General features: G+C 40.8%; 1 protein-coding gene across 1 annotated transcript in view; it reads left to right on the top strand.

Moving 5' to 3' along the window:
- The first annotated feature begins 6,291 nt into the window (after positions 1-6,291).
- Positions 6,292-20,866, top strand: part of ero1b (endoplasmic reticulum oxidoreductase 1 beta) — an 84,774-nt gene continuing 70,199 nt past the window's right edge. Inside the window, exon 1 of the mRNA XM_043680077.1 lies at positions 6,292-7,093. Within this exon, the coding sequence (XP_043536012.1) occupies positions 6,953-7,093 (141 nt within the window). The 5' untranslated portion in view covers positions 6,292-6,952. The remainder of the gene's footprint in view (positions 7,094-20,866) is intronic.

Genomic DNA, 20,866 nt, shown 5'->3' with positions numbered 1-20,866 from the left:
TCTGGGTAAAGAACCTACCCTGACATCCCCCCTATACCTTCCACCCTTCACCTTAAATTTATATCCCCTTGTAACACACTGTTGTGCCCGGGGGAAAAAAATCTCTGACTGTCTACTCTATCTATTCCCCTGATCATCTTATAAACCTCTATCAAGTCACCCGTCATCCTTTGCCGTTCCAATGAGAAAAGGCCTAGCACACTCAACCTATCCTCGTACGACCTATTCTCCATTCCAGGCAATGTCCTGGTAAATCTCCTCTGCACCCTCTCCAAAGCTTCCACATCTTTCCTAAAATGAGGTGACCAGAACTGCACACAGTACTCCAAATGTGGCCTTACCGAGGTCCTATACAACTGCAACATCACCTCACGAATCTTGAATTTAATCCCTCTGCTAATGAACGCTAATACACCATAGGCCTTCTTACAAGCTCTATCCACCTGAGTGGCAACTTTCAAAGATCTATGAACATAGACCCCAAGATCCCTCTGCTTCTCCACCTTACTAAGAACCCTACCGTTAATCCTGTATTCCGCATTCTTATTTATCCTTCCAAAATTGACAACCTCACACTTGACAGGGTTGAACTCCTCAGCCCAGCTTTGCATCATACCTAAGTCCCTTTGCAGCCGACAACAGCCCTCCTCACTATCCACAACTCCACCAATCTTCGTATAGTTGTTGGTTAATGTTCACTTTCAGAGTTAAAGAATAAATTTATATTTTTTTTCTTTAATTAGTGGAATTTGGGAGTTCTCTATCACATACTTTAACGGATTACAAGGTGGGGTGAACTTTTCTGGTTGTTTGGGTTAATTAGCAGAAAGGTTCATTTTATCAAGGGGCTTTTGAAGGATGAGTTAATTGGTCTGTACTTATACACTTTGAAAGTCAAACCCAGTAGTGGCTTTTAACTAATGTAAACTGATGTCACAAATAATGTGATATAGATTGAAGCATTTACATTTACATAACATCTTCACTTTTTTTTTGTAGATCTATTCCAAATCAAGTTAATTATTAACCTTGTGGTAAAGCATATGCATGAAGAATAAGTAATATAGTGAAATTTTATATTAAGCTTAAGATCTACATCGCTAAGTTTGAGAGTCTTAACTTTTAGGCAGTCAGTTGCATCTATAAGGACAAGTTTACTAAAGGAATTCCTGTTATCTTACTATGATGATTTGGGAGGAACGGGTGACTCAGTTGTATAATGACCAGAAGTTGGGTTAGGATTTTTATGTTAAACCTTTTCTAGGTTAGCTATTGAGATCAGCAATTTGAAACTGTCCAACTCTTAAGTCAGAGTCAGACTTTTTTTGAAGAGTGCTTACCTAACAACTTACAAATTAGCATTGGATGAGTAAGATTGAAACGTGAATTGGTAGCTTAAAGACTGGTATGGGAGAAGTGGGCATCAGTTCATGATTATGACATAATTACGGAAGTAGAGAAGGTTTTAAACTAGTTGAGATACAAGGGATCAATTTTAAGATATTGAAAATCAAACAGTCAAGACAAGAGAGTATTAATATGGGAAATGATACAGATTGGGACTGGAAGGGACGGAGAAGTGGAGCACTGGCAATACTAAAAGCACGATCTGTATGTTAGGACAGTCTACACCCAAACCATACTAGGACTGATGTTGCAAATGACATAACTACAAAACAATAGAGGGTTTTAAATTTATTAAGGGGATGAGGGCAGGTTATATTATATTTGGCATCATGTTAATGTGCCAGGATTAATTAATGACCTCAGAGTAAAGGAGCCTCTGGCTAGCAGTGATCATAAAATGATTTTACATCCATTTTGAAAGGGAGAAAAGTGGCTTGCTGACGATCATTTTAAACTTTTTAAGAATATTTATATGGGCAAGAACGCTTAGCCAGCTGAACTGAACTGGGATGGGTATTAAGCTAGGAGATCAGTAGAGAAAGATATTTAAGAATATATTTCAGAATAAGCCTATTACAACAATTAAAGAAAAAAATCTAAAGGTGGACCCACTATTTGTGGTTAAAGTGGTTTAAGAACAGTATCAAGTTGGGGGGGGGGGGAGGAGAGAGAGAGAGAAACCAATAATTGTGTAGGTCAGATGCCTAGTCAGACTATGAAGAACGGCAGAAAATGACAAAAAGGTTAATCAGAACCAATAAATTCAGGTATGAGGGAGCTATTTAGAAATATAAAAACATTGCAAGATTTTCTATAGCTTTCTAAAGTGTGTGGTGGTCCCTGGCTAGTGAGAATTAGCAGTTAATAGTATACCATAAAGAATTATAAATATTTTTCTTCTGATTATCACTGTAGATTTAAAGGAAATTCTAGTAATACCCACAAACAAGAGGTTAAAGGAAAACGATTTGGTGAAATAATCACAAGGGAAATGGCACTGAGCAAACTAATGGAACTACAGGTTACTAAATCTGGGACGTGATGAACTTCAGGGTTTCAAAGTTTTCCAAAATTACAGAAACTTAAAGTTTTGGACAATAGACACCAACACATAAGGTCACTAATGTGTTGGTGTCTATTTTCCAAAATCTGTTACATGCTGGAAAGGTTCTATCAGGCTGGAAAATCACAAATATTATAGTACCTCTACTTAAGAAGCAAGTGAAGCTGAAAAGTGGAAACTATTGGCTGGTTAGCTCCATACCTATCAAAGGAAAGGTGTTCAAATCGATCATTATGACTGAAGATTTTGAAAACATTTCCAAGAAGAGTCAGCATCAATAAGTGACCTTGGCAACAGCATACACCCACCACCAAATAAGGAAAGCCAAGTCTACAAGTTGGAGGCAAAACATCCCACCATCCTATTAAAATATATTCTGAAATGTAAAAGGCAACATACTTGGTTAAAGGAAAAGAGTTCTTTATTCCAGTATTCTTATTGATACATTCACACAGTATGGAAACAGGCCTTTGGCTCAACTCGACTATACCAACCAAGTTTCCTAAACTGAACTAGGCCCATATCCCTCGAAGCCTTTCCTATCCATGTACCTGTTCAAATGTCTTTTAAATGTTGTAATTGTATCCACCTGTATCACTTCCTCCTGCAGCTTGTTCTATATATGTACCACCCTCTGTGTGGAAAAAGTTGCCCCTTAGTTCACTTTTGAATCTTTCCTCTCTCACCTTAAACCTATGTCCTCTAGTTTTGGAATCCCCTACCACGGGAAAGATTTTGGCTATTTACCACATCTATGCCCCTCATGATTTTATAAATCTCTATAATGTCACCCCTCAGCCTCCTATGCTGTTGGGGAAGACAGTCCTAGCCGATCCAGCCTCTCCTTATAACTCAAACATTCCAGTCTCTGTAACATCCTTGTAAATGTTTTTGCACCCTTTCTAGTTTATTAACATCCCTTGCTATAGCAGGGGGACCAGAATTACATGCAGTACTCCAAATGTGGCCTTACCAAGGGCATATATAGCTGTAACATGATGTTCCAATTCCTGGACGCAATGATGTGACTGATGAGGGTAAGCATACCAAATGCCTTTTTACCATCCTATCTACCTGTGATGCCACTTTCAAGGATATTTGTACCTGCACCCAAGATCACTTTGTTTGATAACACTACCCAGAGCTGTACCATTATCAATGTACGTCATGTCCCAGTTTGTCTTACCAAAATGCAGCACTTATTTATCTGAATTAAAGTCCATCTACCATTCCTTGGCCCAGTCAATCAAGATCCCAGTATATTCTTACATAACCTTCTTCACTGTTCACTATACCACCAAGTTTGGTGTCATTTGCAAACTTACTAATGATGTCTCCTTTATTCTTATCCAAATCATTTATATACAAACGACAGTGAACCCAGAAACTGATTCTTGCGGCACACAGCTGGTCACAGGCCTCCAGTCTGAACAACAATCCTCTACCACCACCCTCTATCTCTTACCATTGAGCCAATCTTGTATCCAATTGGCTAGCTGTCCCTAGATCCCATGTGATCTAACCTTAGTAACCAGTCTACCATGCGGAATATTGTCTTGCTAAAGTTCATGTAGACAATGTCTACTGGGTTGCCTTCGTGTATCTTCTTGGTCATCTCTTCAAAAAAACTCAATCAAATTTGTGAGACACAATTTCCCGTTCGTAAACCTGTGCTGGCTTTCTCTAATCAGTCCTTGCCTTCCCAAATGCACATAGATCCTGTCTCTCAGAATTGTCTTCAACATATTACCCACCACTAACGTTAGGCACGATGTAGTGCTTTGGCTTTTCCTCGAACCTTTTTTTTTTAATAATAGCACAACATTAGCTATCCTCCAATCTTCCAGCACCTTATCAATGGCTGCTGATTATACAAATTCTCTATTAGGGGCTCTGCAATTTCTTCCCTAGCTTCTCACAATGTCCTGGGATATACTTGTTCAGCTACTGGGGATTTATCTACCTTTGAGTTTTAAGTCCTCCAGCACATCCTTCTGTAATGTGGACTCATTTTTTTAAAGACATCAAATTTATATCCCCAAGTTCCATAGCTTCTATGTCTTTCTCCATGGTAAATGCTGACGTGAAATATTTGTTTAGGACTTCTCCCATCTCCTGTGGTTCCACACATGGATAGTCTTATTGATCTTTAAGGGGCCCTATTCTCTCCCTAGTTACTCTTTTGCTATTAATATACGTAGAATCTCTTTGGATTCCCCTTTAACTTATCTGCCACAGCTACTTCAAATCCTCTTTTAGCCTTCCTGATTTCCTTCTGAAATGTGTTCCTCATCCTTTTCTACACCTCAAGGAATTCACTTGATTCCAGCTGTCTACACCTGACACAGGCCGCCTCCTTTTTCTTGACCAGAGCCTCAATATTTCTAGTCATCCAGTATCCCTACTCCTGCTAGCCTTGCCCTTCAGGAACAAGAACATGCTGGCCCACAATGCTCATATCTTGCCAGATGTCCCTTTACCTGCCGACAGCCTACCCCAATCAACTTTTGAAAGTTGCTGCATCATGTCATCAAAACTGGTCTTGCCCCAATTTAGAACTTTAACGTGTGGACTAGAACTATTCTGGACCATAACTATTGACACTGTTTCACCAGTGTCATTGGCTATATCTAGCCTTCTTGACTGTTGGACCATAAGAATTTAACAGATGATCATTCTGATTATCAAAGAAAAGGTAGAAAAACCTTCATATTTTTGTATGTGATCAAAAAAGTGCTCCAAATCATTTTGTATCCTCTCCACCCCACCACATTAATTAGAATCAAGAAAAGAAACAGTATGAGCAGGAAATAAATAATGATTCAAGAGGGAAGGAGTAGAAAATGTTTTAAACAATCAATATTGTGAATTGAATAAAGTACAAAATAGGATTTTTATTGGGTATACATCCTAATTGGCAGTATTCCCCAGGGGCCTTCATTTTTTTGTACTGTGTTTACTGTTGACTTAAATGAAGAGAGAATTATACATGTAAGCATGCTGATAACACTAAATTAGGTAGCAGAGTTTTGGTAGCGTAGATGTACTCTGTAATTTTAAGATTGCAACTTGGAAAAACTGGCAATTGGAGCTCATGATGGGCAAGTGGTGAAAAAGGCCAATTGGTGGTCAAGGTCACGGATTTGGAAGATGCTGCCAAAGAAACTTTGAATTCCTGCAGTGCAGCTTGTAGATTTTACCTCTGCTGCCACTATGGTGAAGAGAGTGAGTACTGGTGGCATATAAGAGAGTAATCAACTGGCTCCTTAGTGCTGGGTTGTGTTGAAGTTTCTTAAGTATTGTTGGAGTTGCAATTATCCACGTAAGCAGGGAATATTCCAGTCTTGACGAAGGATTTCAGCCTGAAATGTTGACTTCTTTGCGCCTCAGCTGCTGCCTGACCTGCTGAACTCTTCCAGCTTCAAATCTATTGACTGACTTCTAGCATCTGCAGTTCTTATTGTCTCCCATACTCCCAATATGTGACTTCTAGATGGTGGGCAGGCAGTAGGGAGTCACGATATGATTTAATCACCACAAAATTCTAGCTTTTGACCTCTTACGGCTATAGTATTTATGGAGCTGGTCCAGTTCAATTTTTGGTTAAACTTCAGAGATTTTTTTGAGGATGTAATCAAAAAGATTGTTGAGGGCATGTTGGTAGACAGTGACTGCATGGGGTTTGGTAAAGCATTTGATAGGGTTCTGCAGGGTACGCTTAAATTTCGATCACATAGGATTCAGGGAGAGCTTGACAATTGATTGGCTTGATGGTAGGAAGCAGACATGGCAGAGGGTGGCGGTGGTGGACGGTTGTTTTTCAGGCTGGAGGCCTGTGACCAGCAATGTTCGTGTTGACAATTTCCCACTGACTATTGGGGGTGGGCTATAGTAAAATCTCAAGTGATCACCCCCTTCTTATTTCTCATTTTCACCCACGTCACTTTTGAGATCGATCTGGTACATTTTAAGTATTGCCGTGATTTTTTTCCCCTAAACCAAAAGCCCAGATCCCCTTTTCTCTTGCCTGCCCTTCTTATTCCTTCCTGGGTATCTGTACCCAGGAACACTGGGCTGCCATTCTCTCGGCCATGATTTTAACATTGCAGTCAAAGGAGCCAATCGACAAAATATAAAGCATTGTATGTTTATTTTGAAAACCTCTGGGAACCGTAAGGAAGAAGAGACCCATAAAGCATGACTCACGCCCACCTTCTCAGTGGACAAGCGAGAAATACAAAGCGCCCCTCAGCATCATTGGAGGGAGAGAGTGAGTGTATGTGATTGTGATGCCCTGATTGTCCTTTCGCCTGTGGAGAGAGCCGCTGGGGTCTGAGAGCTTCCCCACAGTGTCTCCTCCAATTTCCTGTTCCGGGCTGCTGGCCTCATCTCAGCAGCGACTGGGACGGTGTGCGGCTTTGACGGGAGGCGAAGCCGGGCTGCTGCGTGTGATGAGCTGAAGCTCAGCGGGCCGAAGGGGCGATGAAGAGCGGAGCTGTCCTGATCATCCTCCTGGGCAGTGTCGCGGGCGGAAGCGCCTGGTTTAACCAGCCCGGGGCCCCGATCGGCAGTGGGCCCTTAACACCGGACACGGGCCCCGAGGCCGAGGACTGCTTCTGTCACGTAAGTTTTTTTCCATTGCATCCTCTGAGCCTCAGTCAATCTTCTTTAATTTCACCAGGAATACCCTTCCCTAGGGCCTACGAAATGATTTTGAAAATGCCTTAAGCAATCTTGTAATATAGAGAAACAGACCAGACAAAGTGCACACAAAAGAATCAGAATCTGTTTTTTGGTAATAGTTCATGTATCAATATTGGTTGGATGCTTGTCGAAACTCCTCTGCTGTTCTTCAAAAGAATCCCAGGGTCTTGTACCGTCATCTGAGAGAGTAGTCGAGGCCTGGTTGTAACGTTTGACTAAAGACAGTACAATACTTGCAGGGCAACACGAGAAATATTAATCTGGATTGTGTACTGCAGTGGATTTTCAGTTCAGAAGTGTGGGTGCATCCATACACAGGATTTATTGTTCTGCTGCACTCAACTAGTCGCAGCTGGAAAATTGGGAATGAATAGAAATTTCAGGTGTTAACATATAAAAATGATTGATGAAGGAAGTTCGTTTTAAAAACTAACCTCGTAGTCGCGTATTACACAAATTACATAGACGTTGAACAATTATAGCGCTCTTCCTCCTAAACATGCTATACACCCCTAATCTCAAATTATTTACATACCGTAACCCAATTATTGCATTAAAAACATTATCATCCACGTGGGATTAAGAACTTGCTGCTTTACTAATCAGAAGAGCAGTGTTTTATTAGAGGAGAACAAAATTCACCAAGTTCCATCTAGGCTACTGGTTGCTGAGCCTTTCATACAGTTATTTAATGACTCTAAGACAGAACTGAACAAACATAAGTAAGAAATAAAAATGAAGTGCTGGATAAACTTTGGGGTGGCACCATCTATGGAGAGAGAAACAGTATTGAGAGAGAACTACAGTTTTGAAGGTGTCATCTTTCAGTTAGTCAGGCACAATGGAATCTCACTGAGAATAGGATCAGCTCTCATTAACATTGAAAAAGATATGCCCAATTCACTTGGACAATTCTCCCAAAGACCTAGTGAATCTTTGCCTGTAACAACTCCAATCTGTGAACATCTTTCCTTAAATATGAAGGCTATATGAAACTCTGTGCCATACCCTAGATATAGGTTCATTATTTACTTTTCCAAAAACAAAAAAAAAGAAGCTTTTCCCTGCAGTACACTGACCATGGCCAGCCAGCTCAGAGTCAGATCCCTGAACTGAGGAGATTCTAAATCTTGGAATTTTTTTTCTTTCTCTTTTTTTTAATGACATTATTACTATACCATCACGAGGAAAATCAACCATCTGGCCAAGAAGCCAGTAACAAAGCAAAACCCAAAGCGAGCAATGCTTACATGAAATCAAAGGTGAAGGGGAGGGCAGGGATTAAATCAAAATAGAATTGGACCTCCTGCTGTGCCCACCTCTCCTAAAGAGGTTGAGTATTGGTGGACACCGGGTGTTCCCTTTCCAGGAACACCCTGGCCCAAAAATAACCACGGAAGAGGGCAGGCAGATAGCCATAGTGACCCCCTCCATGGCCCACTGCCTGGAAGGTTTCATTATGTATTGGGCTTTTCAGATATTTTGTTGCTTATTTAGATTACTTGATCCATTATTTGTCCCCTTGATGCCCAATTAATTATCCTCTTGATGTGCTGCAGTATTATTCTTGAGGACAATGTGTGAAGTACCTTTTGCTTGAGATTTATGGACTGTTATATTTTGCTTAAATGTAGAATGGCAAGATACCTGTTCATGTCATGTAGATATTAGTGGTACATTGGTCTTTTACACAGTTGAGTGTTTACTATAATTTTCATTAAAGTGAAGGCTTTAGAAGGCCACTGAAGCTTTCGTCCTATCCAGACCAGTCCATTTTTGTTTTGTTTGGCATGGCTTGTTATTGTGCATCCACTTTGGAGTAGTGTTGAAGAAAGTGAATAGCAATCATCAGATCTCCATGGTTTTTGACTTTGTAATGTGGAGGCCAACTGGCACGTTTCACCTGCTGGACCAACTTGACTGCACACAATTATTCTGAATGTTGGCATATAATGGTTTGCACTGAGCCAACCGCATATAATCAGTTGGATCAATTAAAGCACTGACCTGCTGAATTGTTGGCCACAGTTGTCGCTGGAGAAAAGTTGGCACTGAAGCTTTTTGCTCAATTACAATATATTTCTGAATGAGATATTCCTTAGCTGAAATTGTTCATTTTGACAGCGAGACTTGTGTTATGGTACAGTAAAAGCTCACTTCTGGCCAACCTGAAGAGATGCTCACCGATAATAAATTGCTCGTCATTTCATTTTTCATCAAGTGTTCATGTTTGCCAAAATGGCAACATTGGGCCTATCATTTTGATGGGCTTTGGCATTGTTAAGCTTTTGCTGTGCCCAATACACATGGGCACTTTTTAACACCATGTGGTGTGAAACAAATTGGCTGGACCTGGCAGTGGACTAGTGGAGTTTGAATGGAATCATTACCATATACTAGTGTATAGGTCAATCTCATGTACAAGTCAACCCCTTATTTAGCCAAAAAATCTGGTATTTTTTTATGTAGCTTGTGTATAAGTCAGGGAGAAAGTGAGGATTGCAGATGCTGGAGATCAGAGCTGAAAATGTGTTGCTGGAAAAGCGCAGCAGGTCAGGCAGCATCCAAGGAACAGGAGAATCGACGTTTCGGGCATAAGCCCTTCTTCAGGAATGAGGAAAGTGTGTCCAGCAGGCTAAGATTGCAGTATAAGTCAACCTAGTTTTTCAAAGGTCTCTTCTTGACCATATATGCAGCCTTAAAGGGCATGATTTGCACATTTTTGCTTCAAATGCAATACCTGCGTCATCACGTTACGTGCACCAGTACCTGTATATATTTGCGCAATGTGAGTTTCAAATCATTAAATTGAATGTTGATAATGATATGTATACTGTGTATATTTATTTATGTAATATTTGCATATATTTGACTTGTACAAGCAAATATCTACGGTACTTTATGGCAGCCCTCGACTGTAAAACTCCCCCAGATTTTTCTGACAGAATGGCATCACGAAGAAACAAGTATATAGCACAGTTTAAACTAAAAATTATTGAAGTTGCAGAAAAGAACAACAATAGCATAGCTGCAAGGGAATTCTTGTTTCTGAAAAAACTTGTTTGAGTTTGGTGGCTAAAAGCCACACAGTTAAAAGCTGTGCCAAAACAGAAGTATGCCAACTTGAGGAAAGCTGAACAAGTGGCCACAACTGGAAGAAAAGGTTGCTGACTGGGTAATTCCACGTCGTTAGAACAGAAGCATAGTGACTCGACAACATATAAGAATATGTGCCAAAAATGAAGAAAATATAGATGGATTCAGTGATTTTAAAGCTAGTGCGAGATGGTGCAGTAGGTTTATGAAAAGTTATGATTTAGTGGTTAGACAGGAAAAACAAGACTGCCCAACATCTATCAGCAGAAAGTAATGACGAGTTAATTGGGTTCCATCACTTTGTAATCAGAAGCCACAACTCAAATGAATTGTGTGTTGTATAGCCTGGTAGATAGCCTGACCACCTGCCGGTATGCCTGTTAACATTTGTACATATGTGTACGCCTTAATGCACTTTAGGGTACTGGTAGCTGGAATACGATACGACAGTACCATTCTAACATAGCAGGCAGAATGGAGACAGTTATCTTGTAGGTAAATATTCAATAATGGCCATAATTCTTTTTATTTCTGTTTATTATTTTAGATAGAGATCTGGCTCTTGTTTGTCCATTTTTTTGACTCATACCAAGCATGAATTCATCCCCTCAAAAACAATACCTCTTGTATAAGTTGATCCCCTAATTTCAGTTTAAAAAAAGTTTTCAAAACTTGACCTATGCTCAAGTATATATGGTAATTTGATTTTCTTTTAACTAGACACTTGCATATACTTCAGCTTGATTCCTGCATTTGTGTGCTGAATTCCACTATGCTTGAGCATGCTAATTATGCCACCACCTTATTAGTTTTTAGTTTATGTACCACAAATGAATGTGGTATTACTGAGCTTTATCTGCTGCTTTGCTCATTGTTTGGTTAGGTTAATATGGGAGTCTAGGTATTATCTTGTCAAAGAGGATCTGTACAATTCTGAAATAAAGCTAGAAAATGCTGGTAAAATTCAGAAGTCTGACATCATTTGTGGAGAGAGAAACAGAGTTAACGTTTTAAGTTTGATGTGACTCTTCTTTGGAACACTTAAGTTCAAAACATTAATTGTACCCAGTTGCCAGACCTGCTGAGTTCCACCTACAACTACTTTAATTCACAGTCCCAGGTTGCTTTTTATAAAAGCAAGAGGAGGATGGGTAGGGTGAATAAAGAACAAAGAACAAAGAAAATTTACAGCCCAGGAACAGGCCTGAGCCGATCCAAATCCACTGTATAAACCTATCACCCAGTTCCTAAGGATCTGTATCCCTCTGCTCGCCACCTACTCATGCAGCTGTCCAGGTGCACCTTAAATGAATCTACCGTGCCTGCCTCTACTACCTCTGCTGGCAATGCATTCCAGGCACCTACCACCCTGTGTATAAAATACTTGCCACGTGTATCCCCCTTAAACTTGTCTCCTCTCGCCTTGAACGCATGACCTCTTGTTATTGAATCCCTCACCCTGGGAAAAAGCTTATCTCTATCCACCCTGTCTATACCCTTCATGATGTTGTAGACCTCAATCAGGTCCCCCCTCAATCTCCTTTTTTCTAATGAAAACAATCCTAACTGACTCAACCTCACTTCATAGCTTTCATACAAGGCAACGCCCTCGTAAACCTCTGCACCCTGTCCAAAGCGTCCACATCCTTTTGGTAATGTAGCAACCAGAACTGTACACAGTATTCTAAATGCGGCCGAACCAAAGTCTTTTACAATTTTAACATGACCTGCCAACTCTTATACTCAATACCTGACCGATGAAGGCAAACATACCATATGCCCCTTGACCACTCTATCCACCTCTGCAGCCATCTCCAGAGTACAATGGACCTGAACTCTCAGATCTCTCCACTCATCAACTTTTCCCAAGGCTCTTAGGTTTACAGTATAGTTTGCTCTGGAATTAGACTTCCCAAAATGCATTACCTCACATTTGCCTGGATTGAACTCCATCTGCCACTTCTCCGCCCAGCTTTCCAGTCTATCTATACTCTCCTGTATTTTTTGACAGACCCCTATGCTTTCTGCTACTCCACCAACCTTCGTGTCATCAACAAACTTACTGATCATACCAAGAATGCCCTCTTCCAGATCATTAATGTATATCACAAACAATAGTGGCCCCAGCACCGATCACCTTACTCCATTTCGAGAAACTCCCTTCAACTACTACTCTCTGTCTCCTGTTGCTCAACCAGTTCTTTATCCACCTAGCTAAAACACCCTGCACACCATGTGAGGTTCACATTCTCCATTAGTTTACCATGGGAAACTTTATCAAATGCTTTACTAAAGTCCATGTATATGGCATCTACAGCCTTTCCTTCATCTATCAACTTGGTCACTTCCTCAAAGAACTCTATTAAATTGGTAAGGCATAATCTCCTCCACACAAAACCGTTTGCTTATCATTGATAAGCCCATTATTTTCCAAATATAAATAGATTTTATCCCTCAGTACCTTCTCCAGCAACTTTCCCACCATTGACGTCAGGCTCACTGGTCTGTAGTTACCTGACTTTCTATATTACCTTTCTTATAGGGGGACAACATTTGCAACCCTCCGGTTCTTCGGCACTTCACCTGTGTTTAAGGATGCTACAAACATATCTGTCTGGGCCCCAGCTATTTCCTCTCTTGCCTCCCTCAGCAACCTGGGATAGATCCCATCCTGTCCTGGGGATTTGTCCACCTTAATATACTTTAGCTTACATCTTCCCTCTTTATGTCAATGTGACCCAGAGTAAATAAACTTCGATCTTTAATCTCAAAATTCATCGTGTCCCTCTCCTCAGTGAACACTGATGCAAAGTAATCATTGAGAATCTCACCCATTTTCTCAGGTTCGAAACACAACCTTCCTTCCTTATCCTTTAGTGGACCAACCCTTTCTCTGGTTACCATCTTGCTTCTTATATATGAATAAAAGGCCTTGGGATTCTCCTTACTTCTGCTCGCTAAAGTTATTTCAAGACCCCTTTTAGCCCACTTGATTCCTCGTTTAAGATTGGTCCTACTCTCCCGATATTCCTCCAAGGCCTGTTCTGATCTTAGCTGCTAGACTTCATGTACGCTTCCCTTTTCTTCTTGGCTAATCACATGATTTCTCCTGTCATCCATGGTTCACGAATCTTGCCTTTTCTATCCATTGTTTTCAAAGGGAACTGTCTATCCTGCACTATGTTCAACCTATCTTTGAAAACCTCCCGTATATCAAATGTGGGCTTCTCTTCAAATATCTGCTCCCAATCCACATTTTCCAGCTCCTGCCGAATTTTGATGTAATTGGCCTTAGCCCAGTTTAGTACTCTTCCCTTAGGACCACTCTCATCTTTGCCTACGAGTATTCTAAAACTTACAGAATTGTGGTCACTATTCCCAAAGAAATCCCCCTGCAACTTCTACCACCTAGCCTGACTCATTCCTCAATACCCGGTCCAATATGGCCCCTTCCCTCGTCAGACTATTGACATACTGCTCTATAAAACGTTCCTGGAGGCTCCTTACAAATTCTGCCCCATCCAGACCTCTGACACAAAGTATCCAAGTCAATGTTCGGAAAATTAAAATCTCCCATCACCACCACCCTGTTGCCCCTATATCTTTCCATAATCTGTTTATTTATATGTTCTTTTACCTCATGCTCACTGTTTAGAGGCCTGTAGTACAGTCCCAACAATGCAAATGCACCCTTCTTATTTCTCAGCTGTACCCATAATACCTCACTGAAGAAGCCCTCCATAGTGTCCTCCTTTAGCACAGCCGTGATATCATCCTTGACCAGCAATGCAACTCTTTCCCCCCCTTTAACTTCCCTCCCTGTCCTGTCCCTGTTCTGTCTGAAGCATTTATATCTTGGAACATTTAGTTGCCAGTCATGCCCTTCCTTCAACCAAGTCTCTGTGATCGCAATAACGTCATACTACCAGGCACCAATCCAAGCCCTAAGTTCATCTGCCTACTCTTCCCTTGGTAATGCTAACTTCATGATCTTTCCAGTCTCTGGTTTCCACTTCACTGTCGACTAGTCTTCTCTTCTGGTTCCAAGTCCCCTGCCACATTAATTTTAAACCCTCCCTAACAGCAGTAGCAAAAACTCCCCCAAGGACATTAGTTTCAGTCTGGTTAAGGTGTAGACCATCCAATTTGTAGCAGTCCCACCTTCTGTAGAACTGGTCCCAATGTCCCACAAATCTGAGCCCTTCCCTCCTTCAACATCCCTCAAGCCACGTGTTCATCCTGCCTATTCTTTCATTTCTACCCTGGCTAGCATGCGGCACTAGTAGCAATCCTGAGATCACTACCTTTGAGGTCCTCCTCTTTTAACTTCTCTCCTAGCTCCCTGAATTCTGCTTTGAAGACCTCATCTAATTTTTTACTTCTTTCATTGGAGCCTATGTGCACCACGACAACTGGCTGTTCACCTTCCCCTTTCAAACTGCTCTGCAGCCGATCGGTGACATCCCTGACTGGAGCACCTGGGAGACAAAATACCATCTAGAAGTCTCGTTTTTGGCTACTGAACCGCCTACCTACTCCCCATACAATAAAATCCCCTATGACTATAGCCCTACAAGTCTTTTTCCCGCCCTTCTGAACAGCAGGACCTGCCACTGTGCCATAGTCCTGGCAACTGCTGCCCACGCCTGGTAAACCATCTCCCCGACAGTATCCAAAATGGTATACCTGTTTTGGAGGGAGGTAACCGCAGAGGACACCTGCACTGCCTTGTTACTCTTTCTCTGCATTTCTCCCCCTCAGCAATTCTAATCTGTAGTGTGACCAATTCACTAAACATGTTATCCACGATTTGGAGATGCTGGTGTTGGACTGGGGTGTACAAAGTTAAAAATCACGCAACACCAGCAAGTATGTGCTTCCAATTAAACCTGTTGGACTATAACCTGGTGTTGTGTGATTTTTAACCATGTTATCCACAACTCCTCAGCATTGCAGATGCTCCACAGTGAGTCCATCAAAAGCTCCAGAGCCATCATGCGGTCAAACAAGAGCTGCAGCTGGACACTCTTCTTGCAAATATAAGAGTCAGGGACATCAGCCACTTCCCTGAGCTCCCACATCAAGCAAGAGGCACATGACACGGATTTGAGGCCCCTTGCCATCTGGGTTCAATTCCCATCTCAGGCGACTGACTGTGTGGAGTTTGCACGTTCTCCCCGTGTCTGCGTGGGTTTCCTCTGGGTGCTCCGGTTTCCTCCCACAGTTCAAAGATGTGCAGGTCAGGTGAATTGGCCATGCTAAATTGCCCGTAGTGTTAGGTAAGGGGTAAATGTAGGGGTATGGGTGGGTTACGCTTCGGCGGGTCGGTGTGGACTTGTTGGGCCGAAGGGCCTGTTTCCACACTGTAATGTAATCTAATCTAACTAAAACCAAACAATGCATTTAAAAGAAAAAAACCCTTTTCCTTACAGAGTCCTTTTCGTCTGGTTAGAGGAGGGAGGGCAGGCGGGAGATACTACAAGTGCAGTATCTCTGGTTTAGCCACTCCCCAAATATATACTAAGTGCATAGTTTCCTGGCCTGGTCTCCAGTTCCAACTCTGCTCTGTCTCCTGCTGCTCTCAGACAGGAAAAAGGCCACAGGCTTTGGAAGGTAACTATTTATACTGTTCACTTATCTTCCCAGCAACCTCCTGGTCTCCAACATCACCTCCACTCTGTCTCCCGCTGCTCCCAGACAGTTTAAAAAAAAAGCCAAGTTTTTTTTCCCCAGTGTAGAGCAACCCAAAACTAGAGGACTTAGGGTTAAGGTTAGATTTACAAGGGAGCTGAGGGACAACCTTTTCACAGAGGGTGGAATATGTATGGAAGGAGCTGCTGGAAGAAATGTTGGAGGTTGGTACAATTGCAGCGTTTAAAAGACATCAGGATGGGTATATGAATAAGAATGGTTGAGAGGGATATGAGCCAAATGCTGTGAAGTGGGACTAAATCAATTTAGGATATCTGGTCAGCATGGACAAATTGGACTGAAGGGTCTGTTTACTTGCTGTATAACTATGACTGTGGTTGTGCCATTCCTTAGAACTGGGAAAAGTTAGAAATGTGATGGATCTTAAGTTGTGAAGTGGGAGAAGGTGGAAAAAGATGAAAAGGAAATGTCTGGGATAAGGCGGAAGACAGGAGACATTAAGTGACGAAAAATGTTCTGGGGCAGAATCCAAAGGAATTAGCAATGGGACAAGAAAAGAAGTAAAAGATTCTCTTTATCTCTTGACCTTTTCATTTTAAAGGGTATCATGATAATGTCACTGGACTTGTAATAAAGGCTAATGGCCTGAGGGTACAGGTTCAAATTCTGCCACGGCTGTTTGAATTCACAAAATAAATCTGGAATTTAACCAATTTTGGTAATTATGATCATCATATCTGTCATTGTTGTAAAAGCCCATCTGATTCACTAACTTCCTTTATCTCATGGTTACTCTTAACTGCCCTCTGACAAGGACACTGGCTGACTTTGCCAGCGATGCTACTATCTCCTCAAAGAATAAGGAAATAAAGTTGCTGATGTGACATCAGCTGTCTTGATTTCTCTACTGTCCTCACTATATCCTGCCTCCCTTTGAATTTGCTGATCACAGATACAATAGTAACATTGTTATCAAACCTGCTAACAACTGTGATGATGATGTCTGAAATGCTGGCCTCTACTGAGCAAAGGCTGAATGCCAATTCTATAGCTGTCCATCTACTTCTCCTGGACCTTGAATCCACTATCAAACATCAATAAATATTGTTTCCCAGATTATCATGGACCTCCCATGGAGTTTATTCCTCTAGAGCTTTCGACCTTAAAATCCCCAAAGCCATACAGTCTGTTTCCCTCCTCTTCCAAGATCCACGAACAGAACTGACCTGGAAGATTTTTCATTTCAACCTGATCCTCCCCCATTAAACTGATTTCTTCCTACCTGACTTTCTTTTTTCTCCTTTTCTGGTCTCCACTACTCTTCTGATACCTCCAACCATTTCCAGTTTTCTGGTCCTAACAATTTTCTCTTCACCATGGACAGACACCCAGTCTCTATATCGCATCCCCACTAGGGTGGCTTCCATTCTTGAATGGAGATCCAACTAATTTCCATTAATCATCACCCTTGTCCGCTCAGCAGTTCTTGTTCTCTCATTGAACAGCTTCTCTCTTAACTTCTCTCACCTTCTCCAAGTACAGTATGCTGCAGTGGTTACCTGCTCAGGCCCAAGTTATGCCTGACTATTTAGAGGTTATGTGTTCTACTTTATGTTCTAGTTCTGCTCAGGGCTGAAGACTGAGGGGATCCAGGTGTGGTCAGTGTATCTGGACCATTTCCTGCTCTCACCCAAAAGGGATTCGATAAGGTGCCACATACAAGAGAATGGAAAGTGTTTACAACAGGTTAAGTGAACATGCAGAGATTTGGCAGATGCAGTATAAAGTGGGAAAATGAAAGGTTGTGTACTTTGATGCGAAAGGTAGAATGTTAGTTAAATGGAGAGAGACTACAAAATGCTGTGGTTCAAAAAGGACCTAGATGTTCTTGTCCATCACAAAAACTTAGTCTGCAGATATAAAAATAATCAGGAAGGCAAATATAATTTGGACTTGATTGTATCGGAGGTAGAGCATAAAAGTAGGGAACTCATTACAACTGTATAGGACATAGATGAGTCCACACCAAAAGTAGCGTAAACAGTTTTGATCACCTTACTTAATGAGGGAAATACTTCCACTGATAGCAGTTCAGTGAAGGTTCATTTGTGTGATACCTGGGTTGAAGGAGTGGACTTAAGAAAGTTGAATAGGTTTGGGCAATACTCATTACAGTACAGAAGAATAAAAGTGATCTTATCAAAACCAAAGTTTGGCAAGGTAGATGCTTGACAGTGTTTCACCTTGTGGGGAATCTATTGCAAGGGAGCACAGATTTCGAAAAAGAATTGGTCTGTCATTTAAGACATATTCTCTGGGGGTTATTATTTTTTTGAAATTCTCTTCCCCAGAGAACAATGCAGGCTCGGTCATTAAATATCTTTAAGGCTGACTTAGATAGATTTCTGAGTATCAAATTAAGGGAGTTGAGAGAGGGGATAACAAGAAATTGGAATTATGACTGCAATCAGATCAACCAAGAGTGCTATCAGGTCAATTTTCAGATTTCACTTTTCTTGAGAAACAAGCCCCAGCCTGTTCAATCTTTCCTGATGGGTATCATCTCTCAGTTCTTATATGACCCTAGTAATTCTCTTTTGTTGTATCATTTCAAGTGCCATTACATTTTGCTTACAATTTGAAGATTGGAATTCTTCATAGTTCTATTTAGTGCAGTCTAAACCAGCTTCGATACAGGAATGACTTAACTTTCCTACTTTAATTCTGTTCTTCTTGTCATTGCCCCAGTATGTTACGGATTTTCAGCTAATTTTAAAATTGGACACAAAAAGTTGGAAAGTATGGCCATCCCCAAAGGTGTTTTATGTGGGCTGAAACCACTCCCTATGTCTCAAAAGAATCTTTCACTTTACAAGACCCATGCTGTACCTGTAAAGCATCAACTTCCTTCAGGAACTAGGCCTCCTATGTAAGACATGTGATTGTAACTCAGACACTGAGTTAACCATAATTATAACAGTAATCTTTACCTCGAATCAATTTTTGTGTATCCATGTGCCCAGAAGTGTATGACATGACATGTTTTAAAATTTGGATTATTGTATGAGAATAATAACCCCTTTTTTAAAATCACAAAAGCTTGATGCTGAAATTACTTCAGTTGGGATCCATTCTCCAAGAATAAGGTAAGGCGAGCCAGAGAGACAATAAAGAAAATGAAACACAGATAGGAAAAGGAACTTAAGTTCTGTCTGTCACATTCCAGAAATTAACCTTAGACCTTTAGGTTTTTTTTTATCTATATGATTAATCCATGTGGCTACTTTTAGTGATTGATGTATCTGTATTTCATATCCCTCTGTTCCCCTTCCTCATTTAAAGAGACAGTTTCCAATGTATGATGGACTTAGTTTTCATAGCAAAATGTATCACCTTAAATTTACCTGTCATGTAGCCCAGCTACCAATTACACAATTCTATAAATGTATTTGTTATTGTGTTACAACCATTGTCATAACTACAACTCCTGACTTGCCACCTTCTAGAAATTTTGAAATTGTACTTTTAAATCTCCTCGCTGACATATCCACATATACATATGTACATGTAGCAGAGGCACTATTACCTTTTCCATACTACTTTCAATTTTTGTGGATACAATCCACATGATTAGTTTATCAAGCATCTCTTTCCTCATTTCTTCTTCTATCTTAAATATCATTAGAAAAGATTAAAAAGAATTAAGTGACCCCAAGCTATTACTGACCCTTGATATATTGCAGGACAAAATAATTATTGAATATTTCCAAATCCATGGCCACTTCCATCTAGAAGGACAAGGGTAGCAGATACATCAACATCTGCAAGTTGCCCTCCAAACCATTCACCATCCTGACTTGGAAATATATCACTGTTCCTTCAGTTTTGCCTGTCAAAATCCTGGAACTCCCTCCCTAACAGCATTGTGGGTCTACCTGCAGCACATGGACTGCAGGATTTGAAATGGCAGCATAGCACCACCTTCTCAAAGGTAACTGGGAATGGGTAGGGCTGGTTCAGGCAGCAATGCCCATGTCCCACGAATGAAAGATATGATTCTGTCACTTCACTGGCTTCATATGTGCATTTATTGTTTACTTCTCTGAACATCTCGAGATGATTTTTTCATTTTTTTATATGTATGTTTACAATATTTTGAATTTCTTGATTTAATTTAATAGTTTATCTTTGCTTTCTCCAGATCCGCCCCCTTAAAAAGTACCAGATGTGCTAATATATCCTCCTTTAGCTTGGTGTCAATTTTTGCCTGATTTAAATATGATTGGGAAATCTTTTAGGATATTTGTATAAATACACAGTTGGGTGTGGTTCTGATTAGACTACATCAAATAAATAATCTATATAGGAGAGTGAAGAAAGCATTTGGCATGTTTTCCTTGATTGGTCAGAGCATTGAGTATAGGAATTAGGAAGTCATGTTGCGGCTGTACAGGACATTGGTTAGGCCACTTGAAATGTTGTGTGCAGTTTCTGGTCTCCTTCCTATTGGAAGGATGTTGTAACACTTGGAAGCGTTCAGAAAAGATTTACAAGGATGTTGCCAGGATTGGAGGTTTTGAGCTATAGGGAGAGGCTGAATAGGCTGGGACTGTTTTTCCTGGAGCATCGGAGGCTAAGGGGTGACCTTATAGAGGTTTATAAAATCATGAGGAGCATGGATAGGATAAACAGACAAGGCCTTTTCCCTGGGGTGTGGAAGTCCAGAATTAGAGGGCATAGGCTTAGGATGAGAGGGGAAAATTTAAAAGTGACGTAAGGGTCAACTTTTTCACATTCACAATATCGAAATTCAGTAGCTATACCTGTACTTTTGTTTTTGAGATTATTGGTTTAAAATACAAATTCTATGATTGAATGATTTTTTTATCAAACAACTTCATGCATTCATTTGGCACTTTTTAAGGTAGTAAAGTATTCCATGTC

Source organism: Chiloscyllium plagiosum, chromosome 3 (assembly GCF_004010195.1).
Source record: "Chiloscyllium plagiosum isolate BGI_BamShark_2017 chromosome 3, ASM401019v2, whole genome shotgun sequence".
Classification (NCBI taxonomy): Eukaryota; Metazoa; Chordata; class Chondrichthyes; order Orectolobiformes; family Hemiscylliidae; genus Chiloscyllium; species Chiloscyllium plagiosum.
The sequence above is the reverse complement of the archived record's forward strand: the minus strand, read 5'-3'. Positions and strand labels throughout refer to the sequence as shown.